The sequence below is a fragment of the Fistularia commersonii genome, chromosome 22 (genome assembly GCF_037954325.1).
Source record: "Fistularia commersonii isolate RoL2024-O1a breed Wild chromosome 22, RoL_Fcom_v1.0, whole genome shotgun sequence".
NCBI lineage: Eukaryota > Metazoa > Chordata > Actinopteri > Syngnathiformes > Fistulariidae > Fistularia > Fistularia commersonii.
Window position 1 is genome coordinate 12919804 of NC_141305.1, and position 21444 is coordinate 12941247.

The 21444-nt window shown below is 39.0% G+C and overlaps 1 protein-coding gene across 2 annotated transcripts in view; it reads right to left on the reverse strand.

The window, feature by feature from the left end:
* The window catches only part of LOC147221751 (netrin receptor UNC5D-like), a 214397-nt gene that overhangs the window by 94352 nt on the left and 98601 nt on the right, over nt 1-21444 (reverse strand). For both annotated transcript variants that reach the window (XM_086169480.1, XM_086169479.1), the window contains exon 2: nt 11897-12112. In XM_086169480.1, coding sequence (XP_086025606.1) covers nt 11897-12112 — 216 coding nt within the window. The remainder of the gene's footprint in view (nt 1-11896; nt 12113-21444) is intronic.

Here is a 21444-nt window from a genome sequence, read left to right on the forward strand (position 1 = left end):
CAGAAAACGTAGGGTAAGGCTAAATAAAATCATCTCCGGGAGAAAGAGAAGTTATAACCCCTGCTTTTCCCAGAGGAGTCTATAGTGCTGGCAAGGGGGACTGTGTATATGTGTGTGCGAGGTGTATTGTCTGGGCCACATTCGGTTAACAACCCCATTAACTGGCTCACAAAGCGACCCCAGGGCAACGATAACATCAATCCTGGCTTTAGAGGCCATTACGTTTCAGGCCCTGATATACGTGCTGTGCTGGAAAACCGAGGTGAGGTGGTGGCAGCCGAGTAGCGAGAAGGGTGGCAAGGTGTCTCTGTCCGTTTGTCAAGCTCAACCATCATCAACCCGACACTAACTACACACACACACACAAACATACACACACATAGACATAAACTATCATGGCTTGCTCAGCAGCTGAAGACCAAGGCAGTTTATCTGCCTCGATCAGGCCATCATACCATGCCACACAAAACTAAACACAAACAAACAAAATAAAAACAATCCAATACCCACACAGATTGTGTCAGTAAGTCACACATTGTATAATTGATTTTCCCATATTTCAATAGTGGCATAAAGGTACACTTACAAAAAAGGACCAAGTGAAATATATGTCTGTATTTACAGATATAGACTTTCCTTATCTCTTCTAATTCAACTTTCTGTGACAGGGGAGGACAGGAGTTAGAGGTAAGGGTTGGCTGAGGGGATAAAAAAGTGCTGTTCTGGAGGACCGAACATGCGCATTGCACAGTAACCATATGGGAGGGTATGATTGACATCACTTGTTGATGAGAAAAAAGAAAACTTTGAATAATTAAAAAATATGGGAAAATCTAAATGGACAGTGTTTATTTATTTATTTTCTAAGTTAATTGTTTGTTAACTGACCATGGCATGAGCTGGATAATCTCCTCCAAAGTGAGCTTTGTGAGTGATTAGTTTAATTCCAAGAGAAAATTTACTTTTGAAAGACACCATGTAAGGCATTAGTTCATAAGTATTTTTGTCAAAGTTATGGCACTTTTCACACAAATATTCATGTGTCACAACTTTAATAAATATACTTTGAAAAAAGTGTACATTTCATACATACATACATATATGTATACACACACACACATATATAAATATATATAATATATATATATATGTGTACATATACATCACATAAAGATTTAGATTAGATTTGGATTAAAATACTTTCTGCACATAAAATCCTAAACCAATGACCAACACACACATACTTGATACTGTAACATATAAAGGCAAGTCCTGCTCATGGATGATAACATTCAGACTGTACAAAACAAGACAAAACCAAACCAAACCAAACAAAACAAGACAAAACCAAACCAAACCAAACAAAACAAAGCAAAAGGAAGGGCATCCAGCGTAAAACTTTTGCCAAAACCAAACATGCGAGTCAACCATAACCATATCATACCTGATCGGTCGTGGACCGGGTTAACAACGACCGCCATTGGTACTGATTACCTATAGGGTACTAATGGAAATTGGGCTACTGTGGGTCAAAGAACAAGAACCAGAAGAAGAGGAGGAGTGTGTATTCAGAAGCAGAGAGAGAGAGGAGGAAATGAAAGAGCCTGGGACTGAGAGTAGGGACTTTGAATATCGGGACTATGACAGGAAAAGGTAGAGAGTTGGTCTACATGATGCAGAGAAGGAAGGTGGATATACTGTGTGTCCAAGAGACCAGGTGGAAAGGTAGTAAGGCTAGAAGCTTCGGAGCAGGCTTTAAGTTGTACTATTATGGTAATGACAAGATGAGAAATGGAGTAGGAGTTATCTTGAAGGAGGAGTTTGTTAGGAGTGTCCTAGAGGTGAAAAGAATATCAGATAGACTTAGGAGTCTGAAACTCGAAATTGAAGGTGTGATGCACATTGTTGTTAGTGGCTATGCCCCGCAGGTGGGATGTGAATCTGAAGAGAAGGAGAAGTTCTGGAATGAGTTAGATGAAGTGATGCAGAATATTCCCAGAAATGAGAGAGTGGTAATTGGTGCAGACTTCAATGGACATGTTGGTGAAGGCAATAGAGGGGATGTAGAAGTGATGGGCAGATTTAGTATCCAAGTTAGGAATGCAGAGGGACAGATGGTGGTAGATTTTGCAAAAATGATGGAAATGGCTGTAGTGAACACCTTTTTCCAGAAAAAAAACAGGAACATAGGGTAACATATAAGAGCGGAGTCAGGAGCATGCAGGTAGACTACATCTTGTATAGACGAGGTAACCTGAAAGAGATCAGTGACTGCAAAGTAGTTGTAGGTGAGAGTGTAGCCAGACAGCATAGGATGCTGGTTTGTAGGATGACTCTGGTGACAAGGAAGGTGAAGAGGACAAAGGCAGAGCAGAGGACAAAGTGGTGGAAACTGAAAAGGGAGGAGTGTTGCATGGTTTTCAGGGAGGAGTTGAGAAAGGGTCTGGTTGGTCAGGGTGAGCTTCAAGATGATTGGACAACTACAGCTAGTGTTATCAGGGAGACAGGTAGAAGAGTACTTGGTGTGTCATCTGGAAGGAAAGTAGATAAGGAGACTTGGTGGCGGAATGAGGAAGTGCAGGAGTATATACAGAGAAAGCGGTTAGCAAAGAAGAAGTGGGATACTGAGAGGACTGAAGAGAACAGACAGGAGTTCAGGGAGATACGGCAAAAGGTAAAGAGGTAGCAAAGGCAAAACAAAGGGCGTACGATGACTTGTATGCTCGGTTGGATAGTAAGGAGGGTAAGAATGATCTATACAGGTCGGTGAAACAGAGAGATAAAGATGGAAAGGATGTACAACAGGTCTGGGTGATTAAGGATAGAGAGGGGAATGTATTGACAGATGCTAGAAGAGTGATGGTAAGATGAAAAGAGTACTTTGAAGAGCTGATGAATGTGGAAAATGAAAGAGAGGCAAGGGTAGAAGAGGTGACTATTGTAGACCACAAAGTAGCACAAATTAGTAAAAGTGAAGTGTGGAAGGCATTGAAGAGGATGAAGAGTGGTAAAGCAGTTGGTCCTGATGATATACCTGTCGAGGTGTGGCAGTGTCTAGGAGAGGCAGCGGTAGATTTTCTGACTAGATTATTCAAAAGGATTTTAGAGAGTGAGAAGATGCCTGAAGAATGGAGACAAAGTGTGATGGTGCCTATTTTTAAGAACAATGGGGATGTGCAGAATTGTGGCAACTATAGAGGGATAAAGTTGATGAGCCATACAATGAAGTTATGGGAAAGAGTAGCGGAATCTAAACTGAGAGCAGAAGTTCGCATTTGTGAACAGCAGTATGGCTTCATGCCTAGGAAGAGTACTACAGATGCAGTATTTGCGTTGAGAATGCTAATAGAAAAGTACAGAGAAGGCCAGAGGGAGCTGCATTGTGTTTTTGTAGACCTACAAAAAGCATATGACAGGGTGCCAAGAGAGGAGCTCTGGTATTGTATGAGAGGTAGCCAAGAGAGGAACTCTGGTACTGTGTGAGGAAGTCTGGAGTGGCAGAGAAGTATGTTAAACTGGTGCAGAACATGTATGCTAGCTGTGAGACACTTCGGTGTGCTGTAGGGATGACAGAGGTGGAGGTGGGACTTCATCAGTGATCAGCTCTGAGCCCCATCTTGTTTGCAATGGTAATGGACAGGCTGACAGATGAGGTTAGACAGGAATCCCCATGGACCATGATGTTTGTGGATAACATCGTGATCTGTAGTGAGAGTAGACAACAGGTAGAGGAAAATCTAGAGGTGGAGGTATGCTCTGGAAAGGAGAGGAATGAAAGTTAGTCGCAGCAAGACAGAATATATGTGTGTGAATGAGAGGAACTCGGGTGGAATGGTGAGGTTCCAGGGAATGGAGATAAAGAAGCTGGAGGATTTTAGGTACTTGGGGTCAACTGTCCAGAGCAACGGAGAGTGTGGAAAAGAGATGACGAGACGGGTCCAAGCAGGTTTGAATGGGTGGAGAAAAGTGTCAGGGGTACTAAGAGATAGAAGGCTATTGGCCAGAATAAAAGGAAAGGTGTACAAGACAGTGGTGAGACCAGCGATGCTGTATGGCCTAGAAACTGTTACAATGACCAAAAGACAGCAGGCAGAACTAGAGGTTGCAGAGATGAAGATGTTGAGGTTCTCTTTGGGAGTGACCAGGATGGATAGGATCAGGAATGAGTCGATCAGAGGAACAGCACATGTTAGACGTTTTGGAGAGGAGGTCAGTAAAGCCAGACTGAGATGGTTCGGTCATGTACAGAGGAGGGAAAGAGAATATATTGGTAGACGGATGCCGGAATTGGAGCCGCCAGGCAAGAGGTCTCGAGGAAGACCAAAGAGAAGATTTATGGACATAGTGAGAGAGGATATGAAGGTAGTTGGTGTGAGAGAGGAGGATATGGAGAATAGGGTTAGATGGAGAAAGTTGACTCGCTGTGGCAACCCCTGAAGGGAAAAGCTGAAAGAAGAAGAAGAACCATAAGGGTAAAATAAAATGTTTCAAGTTTTCTGGTTTTGTTCAACCAGTTCATGAGTTGTTGAATGAGAGTGTATGGCAGTGTAACTATTGAATAACCACGGAAAGTTCTACTGATCTTCATGTGATTGTCATGGGTACATTTTAACCCTCTTCTGAATAGCAGCCAAATAGAATTCTTTGGCTGTAGAGTTTCTGGTGGGCTGAGGAAGATTCTTTTTCAGATTTTATAGACTGATACACTGTACAATCTTCAGTCAGATCCAATTTTCATATCGGTGTATGCCAAATATTCTTTTCACACAGTGACCTAACTATTTGGCTGTGCTGTCAGATACAGTAGATAACAGAGAAATACCTTGTATACAAGACATGAAGTATAACATTAAAAGTTAGACACCTGAACCAGCAGGTTATTGTAATTGATAATGTTAACAACAAAAGCATAATAATAATAATAATAATAATAATAATAATAATAATAATATCCCCCTGCAGTCCTCTACTCCAGACAGCAACTTCATGATTTGCTTTAGAGAAAATAGAAAATATTCTCCATAGTTACTCTGCATTGTGATGCGGTATATCTACAATGAAGATGTGTGTAATACAGAGATAAAATCACAGTTGGACACAAACCTGCTTGAGACCAGGAGGGTACAATAGGAAAGCTAATAGCAAAGAATTGGTTTAGCATTGAGAAATAAATAAATAAGCATAATTACAGGGTGGCTGAAATGCCTGAAGTATAATAATCAGTGTTTCAATTTCTCCTCAAATAATAATCATTCATGTCAAGTTGATCAAAGAATATTGTCATATGACTGTCACTGTTGAGGAAAACTCATGATTGTTGATTCATAATTGTTGTATTCATTACCAGTTGCAAACCTCTGACCACTGGTTTGTTGGTTTGGAGAATTATTTGGAATGGGTTCTTGTGAGTAATGCAAGTCTTCTGATTCAGAGATTTTCATGGCAGCATCTCTGGAGACCTTAGCAAAAAATGTCTGTTACCTGGAGGCATGAACAAACTCTATTTCCACTGAGATTGGGTGCCGCCATCTCCGAAAGATTCAAGTTAACACTATACCTTTTGTGGAAATTGAATCTAATATCCCCCTTTTCCAGTCAGCTTTTATATTTCACAAGATCTTAGTTAGCATGAAAATAGGCGGGTGGAAGTTTTTTAATAAGGAAAAGACCTTTACTTGAGACTTCATCAGAATATTCTAATAATTACACTGGGCCACATCATGTATTTCAGGACATGTAGCCCCTGAGACTGAAAATAATTATCTTGATTATTTCCGTCCTCTGAATATCTCATCTAACTCGTCTCTGCTCATTGTTAAGCTGCAGTAATGTGTCTAAATGACCCGGTCTAGCAGAAGAGTCCAGCTAAATGTAATTCCCTCGTGTCTACGGAATAGCATTGAAATTCACTCAGTAATTTGCTAAGATTGGGGAAACCAGATCAGTCCTGATGTAGAGAAAAACTCAATTACGCCTCTCAATGAGGAAAATCTTAACTCAACGGATATTTCTGAACCCTATTTGGGTTTATTTACCTCAAAAAGCCTACATGGGTGTTAGCTTCTATGTTAAAGTGAGGATAACCTTTGCTGTTTTATTTCCTCGATGGCCACTATTTGGGACCTGACTTGGAGTTGAATCTTATTTGAGAAAACACTTACCACCTCTTACAAGCTGACCTCTTTGTGAACACCATTGTGTGTGTTTTAGCTGGCCTACACTCAAAAATGCCAATTGCTTTGTGGCTGCGTTCTATCTAAGTCCAGAGAGGCTGCTGTGAGTAGAGGATGAGGCTGTGATGGATTTCTCTCTGATTTGCAGAGAATGGACCCCAGTAGTGACTGTAGACAGTCACAATAATCACACAAACAGTATCTACAAGGTGGACATGGCATTTTTTCCTGATGGTATTCCAGCATCACCAAGATATTCAAACAAACCTGAGATTAAATCTGCAAACAGCTGCTGAAAGCAGGATACAGCTGACATAATCTATATATAAAAAAGAAATCAATAACCATGCACCCACTTTGCTGGAGTGCCTGTTCTCAAATCCTCCTTTGCCACTGGGGAACTCAAGGGCATTGTAAGCTTTATCTGCATCCAATGATTCATCTGGATAGTTGGTAAATAAGAGATGCTATCAGGTGCTCCAGGTGGCATTGAAAGCCCATGTCCTAATCAATAACATTCCAATTCTTCACTGATCTTCTCCTCTGATTAGCCAGACTAATCCAATACACAATGTTGCTGTCTAATACGGAGCCAGGACAAAGCCTCACAGTTAAGGCCGGCGTTATCTGCAGCTTTGCTTTTAACACTGATATAAGGAGGTCCTGTGCCAGGGGCTACAGTTAGGACATCCTCAGTATACTCTAATTGTTAATCCACTTGGGCCGGTTGATAGTAAGGAGGCGCCACTTGGCCTGGCATTGCCACAGGTAGATGTGTGCTGTTAGGTTGTAGTGTTGGATAAACAGTTGGTATACAGCGACAGTAACTTCAGGTAAAAGGGCTTGTTATTTGTAAACATCCATCAAAGGGCCTGGGAGGTAGTGTAGTACAATGGATAACAAAACTGGTTAAGATGCGGTGGTGGGGGTGGTTTGGTCAGAGGCACCGTTCTTTTACTCGGGGCGATTGCAGTAGGGACTTACTAATAAAGGAATACTGATGAACAAGCCAAGGCTAATTTGCGTTAATGATTATGAAATATGCATCAAATTTACCTTTGAGATTGATCTGCAATGAGCATTACTAATGAAAGAAGAAATTAATCTGCATTAGTTATTCAGCACTTAGCTTTTGCTGGCTAATTATACTATGCATTTGGTTCACATCACACATGAGTCCAAGCACTCATGGATTATATCTCCACTCTAGGCAGGGAGGACACATTATAAATGTGATAACGTTATTTAATGCATCTTTCTGTCAGTTACTTTATTTCTAACTTGAAAATAAAGCAATTTATTATGTTACAATATTTTGTGGTTGTAGATTGCCTGCCAGAGAGATGAGCATCAATTCAGCACAAATTCCTATTTGGGCCCTATCTGTAAAAATTAGTGCATTGCTCGACCGTAAGGGCAGATCTTCCCAGCATATGATTAATCAAAAATATTGGTTGAAGTATTCCGCTTCGCTAAGTTGACCCACTGACTTCTTGACTTCTTACTCTCACGTCACTGCAAAAATCAGCGCTACCATAAAGAAACAATGCTTTGTGGTGACGTAAATACATTACAAAAACATGTCAGTAGGCATTTAATCAAAGATTATTCTAGGAAGATCACATTTTTACTTGAGAGTGCATTTAAAACTCTTCTTTTTTTTCCTTCATCTTTTTTAAAACCAGTTGGAGGGTCTTGTGGATGATTTTGAACCTATACAATATATGTTATATGTGTTGAAAATAATGCTCTTTTATAATCTTTCTATGTGGTACAGACAGATTTATTTTTAATTTACTGACATATGTTATAGTTAGTGTGAAAGAAGAGGATACTGAGAATAGGGTTGAATGGAGGACACTGATTCACTGTGTCAACCCCCAAAGGAAGTAGCCTTAAGGAAAAGACGAGGAGCAAAAATGATATTATGTATTAAAACTGTTATTGTCCAGGCCGATTATGAATCATTTGCCCAGATAATGGCCCTAAAGAGTAAATGGTAAATAGCACCAATTAACCATTAACACAACAATATCTAAAACAAAATGTATCTTTCGCTATTTTCAAATTTAGAAGGAATTGGTATACCTTTTTTGGTATTACTAGTAGAACTCTTTTTTTTTCCAATTAAATTGTGATTGTATACAATTTTTAGACTTATAATGACGAATTTATTTACTTGATGGCAATGCTAATTTGTCAGAGTATTCCTTTTCCCTTTCAAGAAAGAAAAAATGAAAAATAATTTTCATGTGGCTTAAATATGACTCGCTGTGACAGAGGACGCTCATTGCCCTTGTCAAACATAAACAGGGTTTGTCACAAAGATCAGGTTGACACAGTTGGTCCAGTTGCGCTGGTCAAAACAATAAAGCTCATCATGCATGTCTAGAATGCACTGAAGTGAAATGTTTGATTTTGACACAGCATTTGCAGGCTTAAGGCAGGTTCTGCCTCCCAATCCACTCATTATCTTGTCTCCAGACAAATACAGAAGCAAGTTGGCGAACAACGCCAAGCCAACCTCACATTGCGCTTTGCCCTTGCATTTGGAGTGTCTAACATTTGTAGTCCCAAATTTAATTTCGTCATTATCAAGCTCAACAATTTCACAGCACAGCAATCACACCATAATGAACTTCCACAAGCAATTAAAGCCTCTTTCCTGTGATGGGGGCCTCATGAATGCAAGAATGACGGCTTTTCTTGCTGTCTTTAATTAGGGAACATTCCAGTTGAGGTGTCATAACTTTGTGTTTGCCAAAAATCCCTTCCGGAAGGCCTCCGTCAGGTCCTCTGATCATCATGCTTCCAACTGATAAACAACACTGCACATTATCGCTTCCCTCACACTTAAAATTATTGTGTCCAACAATGTTCTGATTAGAAAGGCTGGAGGTTGCTGTAAGGTCCACATTAATACGAAGGGCCCAGCCTGAAGAGACACATTTTAATGTAAGTCATAGTTTAAACATAGACCGACCTAACACTGACAAATTTGGTTTTCTAAATATTAAAATAGATACAAACCAGCCAACACAGGGCTTAAACTCCCTGAAGGAAAACATAACAGATTTGAAACTTACGTTCGCAAACCATGCAGTCTGGGATCCAGGCTATCAACATTTTAAGAACATCACTGCTAACACTATTGAAGATCTGTTTTACATAATGAGGAAAACAACAGGTGCGCTATTAAATCGGCTAGGGAGGTGTTTGGTCATAGTTGGGTTGTCATATTGTCTTGTTGTGAAGTGTTGCTTTGGATACAGTTACTTTAAAAGGACAGACTAATTATTTTCTTTTGCCCTTATGAAGTGAGGGTGGTCAAAAGTGATACAGTGAAAGCTGATGGAGCATAAATTTTTAGTATTCAGACCTTCAAATTTCTCTTTTTCCAATGGCCCTAGGTGCTATAATAAAAACACTTCTTAGCTTTATAAACAATCCTTTTTGAAATGGTCACAAAATTATATAATGTTGGTAATTCCTTTATATTATTTACATTTAGTAAGTTAATTGAGAAACAAGTGGATTTTCAAGTTCTACAGGACTACAGGTCAGATGAGTGTCATTTGACACTAGTTTCAACATTATGATTTCACCAAAATTGACATTTAATGCTGTTTACTAAATGTTGAAGTAATATTTATGCCCTAAAAAGACATCTAACATCATCTGTGCAGCCATACAAATGCCTTTAATTTCAAAATTAAAGCTTCGTTTTTGTCAGAAGAGTCAACTGAAGCCAAAACCATTGCAGACGATATAAGAAAGCACATGTGATTGTGTAAAAGCCTTCCCCTAGCATTACAGACCGCTCACAGTTAGTCCTAAACTTCCTTTTTTTCTTGACCAAAAAGATTACTAGGGCTTTCTTTATTTTGCTTTAAATGAATGCAAAAAAGTCCACTTTATATTGAAGGTCATTATAAAATCATTGTAACATTCTATTATCTTGTAAATTGAGGTGCACCGTGAGCTTCTCTCTGCCTCAAATTTGCCCCCAAAACAAATAAAAAAAAAAATCAAATTAAGGCCAAAAAACATATTGGGGCTCTTGCCAGTACTTTGACCATCACTGTTCTAATTGCTTCATATTCAACACCTGACCACACAGTTATTTCTTCAAAGCCTCCATAGTTGTAGAAATTAAAATGATGATGAGTATATCAGGTGCACAAAACATTTAGCTTGGAATAAACACACTTTCAAAGGATTTCGTCAACAGCTAAAATCCCGTTCTTAATTCTGCATAAAAAATGCCATATAGTTAAACTCTTTCCACTGTTTTCTGCGAAGCACATGAACTGGCATGCATGTATACAGTAATGAATGGTCTTCAAAGTAATAGAATAAAATAGAATAGAATACAACTTTATTAATCCCAAGGGAAATTCTTTTGCCAAGGCTCCAAAATTACCATACCGAATAATTAAGCATGTGAACATATTTATACTTTTTTTACAAATCATGGTAGAATTGTAATTGTTCTCACTGATCACCTGACATCAAAGGACTGATGACTTGATTTTTATGTAACAGTTTTGTTTTTTTACAGTATTTTGCTAACAGATCTCTCTATTCTTTAGGTACTAGCATTAGGAAAGAAGGTGATCCTTTCCTCCTAATAGCTGGAATAGAGAAATTGTTTGCTCTGTTTTACATAAAAAAACTGACAAAAAAACATATAATAAACAGAGGAAAAATTGGCAGAGATATCAGAAAAAATTAAAATATTTAATTATTATTGCATATAACCTATGAACTAGATATGAATACCATCTTTATTGCATTTGTATATTCAGCTAGTTTAGTCATATTTTATTTTATTTTCACCCAGACAAAATGTACACCAAGGAGCATCTTCCTGCCCAGTTGTTTTCCTCCTTATTCCAGGTTTTACAATCTTCATCTTTAGTCATATATGTCATCGACTGATGGTTTTATCATTCATTCATGTGTGCCCAGAATTTATTTTGGTGTTCCGGCAAAGCACTTTGTGTCTTTGGATATACAAACTATAAAGTCTAGAAATAAGGAGTGCAGAGTCAAAACAGTTGCCATTTGAAACAAACCAAAACAAGAAAACACTTAAAAGGAGCTGGGATTGATAAGCGACTGATTCAGTCTGACTGATAGATAATCCACGGTGAATACTGCCTCGCACCTCTATACTACCTCGCACTAGCTGAGAGGCAGAAGCCCTCTGTAGCTGATTGCCTCATATTTTCACAATAAAATCATATGCAGATTGATATAAATGTATCTGAATGAACTATTTTGTAATAAAATTAAGTTATCTCAGCCTGAAAAATGCAGTCCATGTCTGTGTAGGGGTGATTAGCTCGTGATTGATTTTGCTTCCTTTGGTATTCCACCCTTAGTATGGGAACTAAAAAATGGATTGACAATGTACAATTTTTCTCTCAATCCATCTTAAAATGCTTCTTTGTTGGATATAAATTTACCAATTTCTACCAATTTGACTGTGAAAGCGGTATGTATCAGGACAGGCGCCCTCATTTTATCTTTCTAAGGTAATTCCACTCCGCTGCTTTTTGACCTTAAAAAGGACAGAATGTTTAAATTTCACCTTCAAGTAAACAAAATCCTTCTTCTTCCTGTTTATGCTCCCAGTTCTGTATGTACAGGGATACGTGACAGGAGCCTAAGGGTGATGCAGCAAGTGGAATTGTGAAGGTCACAAAGCTTCATCTTACCGGTGTTGAGGTCCTTATACTCATGGGAAAAGTGCTCATTCTGGTGCACCCACTCCCCGTTGCATTTGAAAAAGATCTGCAGGGCAGGTGCGGCTCGACAGCGCAGTTTAATGGGATTGCTCTTCACTATGTAGGCGTCCTCCGGCTCTTGGATAAAGTGTGGCAACGTGCCCTGCGCTGAGGACAGGGCATCTGGCTGAGCAGCCCCTGTAGCACCTGTAAACAAACACCACAGTTACTTCACCACGCTGGATTTCTCTTTCAGGGGAAGCGTACAATGACGATGCTCTAGAACAATAGACTTTTCAGTTGGCAACAAAACACATAAATAAAACAGTTCAGCACGATGGCGACCACTAACACTTGATTGCTCAGCGGACAGCCTTTTGAATTTGAAAAACCACATTGTAGAAAGGAAAATTGCACACAGAGCATAATTCATCTTCCATTTTATCGAAATTGTTCTCCAGGGAGTAATTTGCAGATGAATGAAATCAGAACGAACCAAGTGGAGAGGAATTAGAAGGGAACTGATTACCCAAATTGTGGTGGTGAAGTGTGAGCACATCTCATCTGCACTGCATGGCTCTTATTTCAGTCCACACAGAAAACCAGCCTTTGTGCTGTTTACAGGATTGGTTTTATCCAACAGTGAATGACAGGTTGATCATGTCCCTTCTTTCTGCAGAGTCTGATTGTTACATTGTTTCCATTGACATGAGCACAGTTTTAAAAACACTGATTTAACAGATTGTAACTGAATTAATCTATTAGAGGTGTATGTTGGTAGGTCATAAGTGAACGCTGAGTGCTGTTGTCTCTTTTGGGAGAGGCAAAAAAAACATTGAGGGACAATAAGGGACAGGATGTTTGTGCTCCTGCCACCCGCTAGATCCTTCTCAGAATTACACCTGAGTCCCGTCAAGACAGCTTCAGCTAAGCTATTCAGTGCTGTAAAGGCCCATGGAAGTGATTATGCCCCACCATCAAATCCAATTCTTTCCTTGAAATTGAATTGTCCCTTTCTCTGCCTCCCTCAATCAATGGTGTCCCAGTTAAATGGGTAAATGAATGAATGCGGATGAAAAGAGAAGCCACACACACACACACACACACACACACACACATATATATATATATCTCATTGGTGTCCCATAAAAATATGTACACACACAGGGGTGGTAGGGCTCAGCAGGTTTGAGTGTGTATGAGTAATATATTAGTTTTTAACTTTTTTTAATCAATTTTTTCGTAGCTTGTTTTTATAGTGTCATTTGTTTTTATGTGTACTTTATCCATCATGTGCCAACCTCACAACCGGAATTCCCTCATAATCCTAAGAGAGTCGATATCTCTCGAGTTTTCTCACACTTTTTTGACTCCATTGAAGGACATTAAGGACGGCATCCCCGCCGGGAGAGACCTAGAGTTTAGACCAACAAATGAGTGTCTTTCGCGGCGCTACAGGGGGCTGCGGGCCGGCACCCAGCGCAGATGGACGAGAAGAGGCCGCTGAACTCCATTCCCTGCCATCTGCATGTCTAACGTGCATTCTCTTCACAATAAAGTGGATGAAACCAACATACTCCTAAGGTCAAACAACGGCTTCCAGAGGAACTCTGTTCTGTTTTTTTGAGAAATCTGTTCTGCTTTTTTTTTTTTTTTGCAAAACCTGCTCTGCTTCTTGCAAAACCGGGCCATTAAAGACGTCCAAAAGGAATGCTGCCTGTATGGAGCTTGCAGCACTCTCAAGGACTCCTCCCACACTGCTTGCGGGAAAGCCTGTGGGAAATCCAGGGGAGGATGTTTGTGCTTTTACCTAAATAACTGGTGCAAGGATGCAGTGATATTACACCAAAACTCTTGTAGTATTCTAGAATCAGTTTTAATTGAGTGTAAACCATATTACACCCCGAGACAGTTTTCCTCCATTAGCATCACAGGTGTTTACATCCCACCACAAGAGCTCCACAGGGTTGTGCCCTCCTTCCTTATCTATTCTACCTGTACACCAATGACTGCACCTCAGGGCCACTCCTCTTTCAAGTTAGTGAAGTTTGCCGATGACACCACAGATATGATAAGTCGGCTGAAAGGAACCCCGGTCACAGGTGGCAGCATGGTGTAAAGCTAACAACCTGGAGCTCAACACCAACAAAACAGTGGGGTTGGTTAAGGACTTCTGTAAACACCCACCCCCACATCTCCCAGTCCTTCCTTTATCTCCATAGTTACAAGGTTGTCTCATGTGGCACTGTGAAAACCTGTGGTTATGCACTGGGTTGCAAAAAACAATGCTTGATTTATTGTTCCAATCTATTAACACTTGTTTTACCTGGAAATGTGATGTGTGTTTACAATTTATCCTATATTAATCCCTTGTAGGGAAATTAGTTCTCTGCAATTAACCCATTATGGATGAACCATGAGCAGTAGTTTGGGGTTCAGAGATAAGAGTAATGTCTGGAAATCATAGCTGTTCTTTAAAAAATCTTGAAAGAACCCATTAGTTTAATTCTCCGAATCTGCTAACCTCATTTCCATTGCTTAAACTACTGGAGTCTACTGTTACTAATTAAATGTTTTGGGATTATTGGCTGAGCCTTGTGGAAAACAAAAAAACTAAACAAAAAAACACTGACCAAGGAAACAATATCAAATGAATTCTTGACTAAAGACTGAGTGGATAGAATCTATCAACTTACTTTACAATTGCGATTCTCTCCATTTTTGATTATTGACACTAGAATAGAATAGCATAGAATAGAATAGAATAGAATAGAATAGAATAGAATAGAATAGAATGTGCCTTTACCCATCTCAAAACGAGGACATTATTTCAGCTATTTCAATAGCTAAGCTCTCTTAAGATAAAAGTCACAAGATATGATGGTCAAATAAAGTGTAGACCTTTAAGGTAACCCCTGAAGATTTATTCCATGATAATACTAATACATTGTTGATCTCTATTTATCCTTTATTCCTACAATCTAGCTCAACGCTCAGGAGAATAACACTTAAAAGATATATTCCAAACTGTTGAATTAACATTTCAGTCTAAACTTTTTTTTTTTTGGTCATTATTCTGTTAATGACTAATAATGAATGTCAGAGCTGCAGGCATGGATTCCACTTTTGGATACAGCTCAAGGAAACAGCTTTTATTAGTATGACTGATATGAGATACTGCTAATGAAACTGATATTGTTTAACCAGAGAAAAAGCAATCCTGTAATACAATTTAAAGCACCAAAACATTTGATGGCGAGGGCATGAAATCCTCCTCCTGTTTGCACCTTGGTTACCGGTTAATGTCCAGGCTCTAATCAGCTAATTGTTCAGATGAATAAAAAATAATTTGACACTCATTTCTCTACATTGGACAACAGCTAATGATGCACCGTATCCTTTCCTCGTTATGTATTACATTCAAATGTAGCAGATAATTGGAACAAGGTGACAATCCACGCTTCATAAACCTGGAGCTGTTGTGTTGGCCGTTCCCCTCAAGATGGATTCTCATAAATATCAACACTAATGAAGGGAATGGCTGTGGCACCAATAAATCACTTATTTCTTCATTACGGTGGTTAATTTTAACGCTGCCTCTAAAATTCGCCCTCATCCCATCTACCACACATCACAGGTTTCCACCTGACTTTGCAGGAAGTTGAGTGCAGTGGACCTGCGGCAGATGAATGTCCTGTGTGTCGATCTGCATACAGGGATATGGGCAAAACAGTGGAAGTTCTTTCGACTCGGGCTGGATGACAAAGCCCCTGAGTCAGGAGAGCATGTAGAACAAAAATCAGATTCATATCAACAGCCGTTCAGAGTCACGTCAGGGCAGGGCAGGCAGCTGCTTGCTTAAATGACAGTGACGGAGCAGATTTCGACTGTTACAAAACGGCAGCTACAACAGTTTTCACTGAAAGCTGTTGCTTTCATTACATGTCACTCTGAATAGTGTTATGCAATTAACAAAGCACTGTTATTTAAAATCCAAGTGTAGTGCATCTATATATACGCAAATCTAGCTTTTTCCTTCAGGCCAGTGAATTCCTAAAATGAAACTTGTAGTTCTTTTATAGGAATACAAATAAATAAGGTATAGATATTTTGTTACACCAACATTATTTTTTCTAATTACTCAGTTTTGCTTTTATAATGTCATAATTTGGTGCAACTACAATGGCGCAGTCATACTCCTTGTACATACCAAACAAAGAATAGCATGAGTCTTGCAGAGACCATTGGTGTTTCCCTGCTCACTAACTCCAACAAATGATCCCTAATCCATGCCCTTCAGGATACAATTAAATTGAAAAATAGGAACCTGATGTCTCATTCACACTTTAATAATGTAGAACTGTCAGATTACAGTCTATAAATTTCAAATCATTTATAAAAAAACTAATGATCAGGTACTGCCACACTAGATCCATCCTGTGTCGGACAGACAAAGATTGCTTATACCAGCAGAAGGCCTTTTATTGGTTTTATGGACTGTTATGAAGTGCAATATTAGGATTATGTTACAGCTCTACAATTATCCTATCCTTTGCCCATACCTGGAGGTGAGATATGTGGCATGTCAGATGTTTTTGCCTATCAAATGAAACCATCTATTTGCTATTTGAGAGTTCAAGGTGACAAGGTGTCCCTTAAATAAAATAGTTCGGTGTATTTGTGTACAGGTGGAAATGTATTTATGAGGTCCCTCGTGTTGTGAGAACAATTGTACTTTTAATTATTTTTTTTATCTATCCATCGGTGTATATTATCTATTTGTGTTATCATGTGATCTAATTTAGGAAATTGCTAATGTAATGTGGTTATGTAATAATGGGGGGAATAATCAGTTTAAAATTGTTAATGTCACACTTAATGGTAGCACGTTATTGTTGGGTTAAATGTGGTTCCAAAACTATGGTAAATTCCTCAACAAGGAAATGTCAATACACAACAGCATTCTCTTTCATTTCCATTATCCTTCAGGACACTAGTTTGGTTTTCAGATAGCAAGCCTTGTCATTCACAGGGTTATTTAGTTTTGTGATTTTATTAGTTGAAATAAACCTGACCTCGACATAATCTGCTTCATTGTCTGACTTTTATTATCTTATGAAATTATTCATATATTTCTTCCTTTTCGTTACTGGTTTCAGGCGATGGATGGATGGATGGATGGATGGATGGATGGATGGATGGATGGATGGATGGATGGATGGATAGATAGATAGATAGATAGATAGATAGATAGATAGATAGATAGATAGATAGATAGATAGATAGATGCGGCACTGAAAACATTTTCTTTCCAGTTATAACATGTGAAATAAGGTTGCTGAGGTATGAAATGTCAATGGTGTATCTGAGACAAACAACACGTCAGATTTGGCACGTGGCTCAGCAGCTGTTTCTCTCCTGAAGCTAAGTGAAAAGAAGGATTCCTGAAAGAGCAAGCCAGCAGCACTCCTGCTCTCACCTAGCCGGGCTTCCTGACCGAGTCGGACATTACTATTTCACACAGCTGCTCAGCCGCCAAAGTCCTTTAAAACCACAGATTCTTTCTTTCACATCGGGGGAATCACCTGGGGGTGTTCATGGAATTTTTACAGGAGCTGAGCAGGGATGAGGGGCGTCAGCAGAAAGCGTATCGGCTTTACATGGTGAGCATCCTCTCAGACTTCCAGCAGGAGTCCGCCTCATTTGAAAGGCAGAGTCAGGAGATGTCAGACTAATCTCTGACACTAAAGGAGAGAGAGTGGCAGAGCAAAAATGCAGTACAAAGGCTCTGCACACTTCAGGACCGCCAAGTGAACTCCAGTTGTAACTGCCACAGACATGGAAACAGCAGAGGGTTGAATTCATGACAACAGTGGGTACATCCACTCACACTAACTCTCACGCTAACCAAAAGAAAAAAATAACATCATCTGATAACCAATTGTAAAACCACGCTAATGAATAAATACTAGTTCTAGTATAGGAATCGTTAAATACTGTGCATTTTTATACAGGTTATCATAGAGTTAGTGTTATTAGTATATTCTTGTTTCCTAACATGGTTTTGAAAAGTCTGAATATCTGGGTATGGTGGTGTGTCGTGGCATAAGGTTATATGTATTTATAGTCATATGTAATTTAACAAGGTAATAATGTGTTTTAGATTTTTTCACATTACAGGGGTTACATGGTTAAACCAGCAAGGATGCTATTTGATAACCCCAAATTCATGCTTTTAATCTTCGTTGACCATCAAATCTAAAAGAAAAGTTGGAGAAAAGTTGAAGACATAAACCTAATACTTTCATCCTCATAATATATCTGTGCCTCAAGAAACTGCCAGTTAGTCACTGAAAATCAAACCTTACTGCATTTCCATGGATTCTAGAGCCTGTACTCCCAAATTTAAGCCCTTTTATGCCAGATATTGACCAGTTGCAATCATATTTTGCAATCAACAGAAGTTGAATGAGGTCAGCAAGAATTTTCAAGAGCACAAATTAAGTATTAAACGGTTATCATATTGCATACTAATTGTTCAGAGAATCATGACAATAATGTATGTTAATTATCCTGCAATTTGAGGAAACACACGCATGGTTGCATTATCTCAACAGAAACAGAACAGATAATCTTTATTGTCACTCGGGTTGAAGTACTTATTGAACAGACAAAACAAGTGTGGAAAAATAAATAAATGATCTGGGGGGACTGGGGTGATGGATCTTTCCAGGTTGTTTGGAGGGTACAGATGGGCCTGGTCCATGTATGCCTACCAGTCTTGGTATTAATTCCAGTCCTCCTCTGTTCAGAGACATTGTTTCTGTTTTGACAAAGATGACTTCGTTGACTCCTCTTTCAAACCATCTGTTTTCTCTGGCCAGAATATGGACATTGCTTTCTTCAAATGAATTGCCCTTATCCTTCATGTGAAGATGGACCATGAAGTCCAGTCTTGAAGTGACGGCTCTTCTGTGTTGGGCCATCCTTTTGTTTGGTCTCTCTAATGTAGACATAATCACAATCCTCAATGCAAGTGACAGTATAGACCACATTCTCAATCTTGTGCCTGGGTGTTTTGTCCTTGAGGTGCACCAGTTTGGGTGTTGTGGAATTTGAAATATAGTGCTGTTTGTTGAACATCCTTTGGAGTTTCTCCGAAGCCCCCGCCACATAGGGAATGACAATGTTCTTTCAGTTGTCGTTGTCTTCCTCCTGTTCCATCCTGCGTCTGGGGGTTTCCGGTTTGCCAAAGGCTCAATTATGTTAGCCACAAAATCTTAGGGCTTTCCTTATATGTTGTAACTTGGTCTTAGGTTTTGTAGAGAAAGCACAGACAGCTAAATTCAATATCAGCAAAGAAAGACAGAGACGGGTGTCCCAAGAAAATAATTTAACTGGAGTTAACAATCACTGGTGGAAGCATAAAGTAAATGCGCACAGCTTGTGCAGATGGTGGTTCTTTTCAAAACGAGGTCTGAACAGCAAGATCCTCAAATGGCATTACCGTTTGATGGTGCCAACTTGTAGGGATTCATACAATGAAAAAAGGTATTAAGCAGTGGGTGGGGAGTTTCTCTAAATTTCTAGTTTTGCATGGTTGGTATCCCACCCACATATTATTTCATTGAGTTTTGGGCTGCCTTTCATTTTGTCACTTTTCAAACATTTAAAAAGGAAGCTGTATATCACGTTATAGTATATATGTTAAGACGAAGTACAGGAAATTAGCCTCACAATGTTAGAGACACTATAAAAGACATATAATTTATTTAACAAGAATGACAAAAACCCAAGGACTTACATTCTCAGTAATTTATTGAAATACATGATAAAGCAATTCATTTATTTGTTGTGGCTTCACCTTTCACATTCTAAGCTGATCTCCAGCAAAATACAAACAATAGTTTTTTTTTGTCCTTTTATTTTAGCCATAAATTGAGGCAAAAAGAAAAAAGAATGGCAAAACAGAGAAACCCCTATTGCCCTATATTTTTGAGGAATTTGCAATTTATATTAAATATTGCTATCCGAACATAAATATACAGATTGGACAATGGCCGCACTAAAGACGAACTGTTACAAATTTTGCCTTTCAAGAAGTGCCCCACACACAGAAATTTTCATAAAAAAATGAACGAAACAAAGAGAAAACACAAATCACCATATCAATAAAGAAACAATTTGATAGCTGTAATTATATTATCATCTCTCAGCAGAAGTAGAAACATTTTCAATTTTTTATACTATGAGGTATTTCAGTTTGGGGGGGGGGGGGTCAATGTGGGTAGCTTCCCCCCACATATTGTTTGCAGTTAAACATTTTGTATTGTGACATGACTAAGCACTATGACCCGCTTCCTGAATGTAAACTTCCCTCTACAGCATCTGAGCTTAGCTTTTCAGTCTCAGCTTTTGATCAATTTTAAAAGGTTGTATTGTATGAAAAGCAATTACATGGAACATCTGTCCACAGCGGAGGGGCTGCAGTTTGAGCTGAGGATGTGTTCGTTTGAGAGGTGTGCTCCCCAGTGATTATAGAGCATGGATCTGGAGCTGTGTCAGTTATAGGTTTTTTCTGTTAGATCCTTCTGTTACACAAGAGACCCAAGCAACCTTACAGGCCTGATTGACTGAGACTGAGACAGCCTCTGACAGTTATTGACAGGCTGCTGCACTTCCCAGAAAGGGCAAGAGAAAGAGTTGGGAGGGGGGTGCATACACATCCAGTTTCTCCTTAGCCTCAAAACAGAAGCCCTGCCTTTGTCTTAGGTGAATACCATTCATTAAGTGGAAATTCATCTTTTCTTTCGTTCAGCAAATCACATAATAATGTGTCCCCTTAATTGATGCAATTCAGATGGTACAACAAACAAGCTGTTATACAGAAAAATGTATTCAACAGTATTCGTCCCAGAAAGTATGAATATAAATTTGTATTTGGTAAAGGATGAGGCAATGCACTGAAATTCAAGCTCATAACTAACTGATAGGAAATAAATAACTTAAAAAACAAACCACACATAAACACACTCATAAAACCAGATTAGCCTGTTGTGCTGAAGACTTTTTTTCTTTCTTACAACTTCAGTAGGTTATGAACAGAAGTTAACAAATGAACAAAAAAATGAACTGTTTTTCATGAAATTAGGAGGTGTTTAGAAAATATATTTATCTTCAAAAATACAGTTACAATTCTTGTAATTTCTCTCTGGAGAGTAACAACCTGCATATTTGAAGACAGGATATCCCAGTATACATTTCATACCATAACCGATCCTGTCATAGCGCACATTTTGCAGTTTGTTTTGCATTTGTATGAGAAGCTTTGTGACATCTTCCAACTGGCCTTGATATGAAAGTGGAAATTCTATCCATTTTGCTGCACATCACAGACACACACACACACACACACACACACACATGCACACACGCACACACGCACACAAACACACATGCATGCAGACACAAACACAAGCACAAGCACAAGCACACATACTGATTGAATAAAATCACACTTTTTATTCTTTTTTTTTTAA